Consider the following 1,488-nt stretch of genomic DNA (forward strand, 5'->3'; position numbering starts at 1 on the left):
CTAGGGTCGCTCTTCCTTCCCGGCGCCACCCATTTCGACCTCCTCCCCTAGGCCCCTGGCTCCTGCAAGCTTCGCTCCCTTCCCCAGACTGTCCCTAGGGTCTAGGCAGCGATGAGAAGACTGCTGGGGGTTGGGGGAGGGGGTGTTGGGGGATTAGGAAATAGGTGCAGAGGAACTGGAGACGGGAGGCTGAGACTGCAGGGAGGAGGTGAGGAGAGGGGTGGGGGCAGCAGGAAAGAGGGTGAGGGAGGGATGGGGAATAAAGAGGGAGAAAAGGGAGGAGAGAAATGGTGAGGCGCCCAGGGGACTGGGTGAGATGCCAGGGAAGGAGGGGAAGAGAGGTGGGAGTGTGGGTGTATGGGGGGGGGTCTTGGAGGAAAGGAGAGGTAGAGGGAGGCCAGGAGGAGCGAGGAGGGTGGGGAAGCTGTGGAGGGGGTGGAAAGCAGCGGGAGGGGGAGGGAAGAGCCCGCTCCCACAGAACCAGACATCGCATCAGAACTTAAGAGTGATCCGAGAACAATCAGTACATTAAATACAGTGGCCCACCTGCCTGGTCGCCCCAACCGGGGGGTGGAGTGGGGGCGGAGCTGGTGATGTTCCCAGGGACCAGGCTTGGAGACGCTTCTCCCCTCTACTACAGCCCGGGGACTGGGGCCTCGCGCCCCTTCCCCCCCGAGTTGGGGAAAGTGAGTTGGCAAATCAAAGCGAGGGGTAGGGGCGTGGCGTGGCGAGGAAGGCTGGAGATACACCCTCCCCGCCCTTACCAGCGAGTAGAAGGCGGAGGCCTCGGATCCGTAGGTCACGTAGTTGCCATAGCCCTGCGAGCCGCCATAGGGGCTCCCATAGACGCCCAGCGCCGCGGCCGAGTTGAGCTCATGGCGCGCGGTTGCCAGCAGCCGGCTCTCATAGACCGGGCAGTACACTGGTGTCTGGGCCGAGGCGGCAGGCCCGGAGTCGGCCAGCGTGCGGCCACCGGATTCGCAGCACGTGCTCAGGGAGTTGGGGGTCATCAGGAACTGGGGGAGAGAGGGGCCGCAAGGAAGGGTGGGCCACCAGGTGCAAGGCTGGGGCCCTGGGCCTCCATCCGCCCCGCCCCGCCTTGCCCCGCCCCTCCCCATCCAGGAGGCCTTGCCCATTTCCTCTGGATCTATAGGGTCCACGCCAGACCGAGCGCCCCAAACTGCGAGGAGCCTGCGCACCCCAGTCCCCCTCCAGCCACGTGGGTCCCAGCCAATCCTGCCCAGGGGTGTTCATACTCTCCCTGAGGGGGTTCCAAGCCCTCGTGTGCCACTTCTCTACTGGGTGTCTTGGGTGCCCTAAGGTGCAGCATCAGAATGGGGGGGGCAGGAGGTGAAGGTCAGATTAAGCGGGAACTGGGGCCCCCACCCGTTGGCATTTCTCAGTACCCCTGCCCTCCCCGGGGCTGGGCACTAAGAGCACGTGGCACAGGCCCTGCTCACTGGGAAGCGACATTGGATCGCTGGACTG

General features: G+C 64.8%; 1 protein-coding gene across 1 annotated transcript in view; it reads right to left on the reverse strand.

Moving 5' to 3' along the window:
* Positions 1 to 1,488, reverse strand: part of IRX4 (iroquois homeobox 4) — a 10,041-nt gene that overhangs the window by 3,226 nt on the left and 5,327 nt on the right. Inside the window, 1 exon segment of the mRNA XM_015563118.1 lies at positions 547 to 1,064. Within this exon segment, the coding sequence (XP_015418604.1) occupies positions 547 to 1,064 (518 nt within the window).

Source organism: Myotis davidii, unplaced genomic scaffold (genome assembly GCF_000327345.1).
Source record: "Myotis davidii unplaced genomic scaffold, ASM32734v1 scaffold135, whole genome shotgun sequence".
NCBI lineage: Eukaryota > Metazoa > Chordata > Mammalia > Chiroptera > Vespertilionidae > Myotis > Myotis davidii.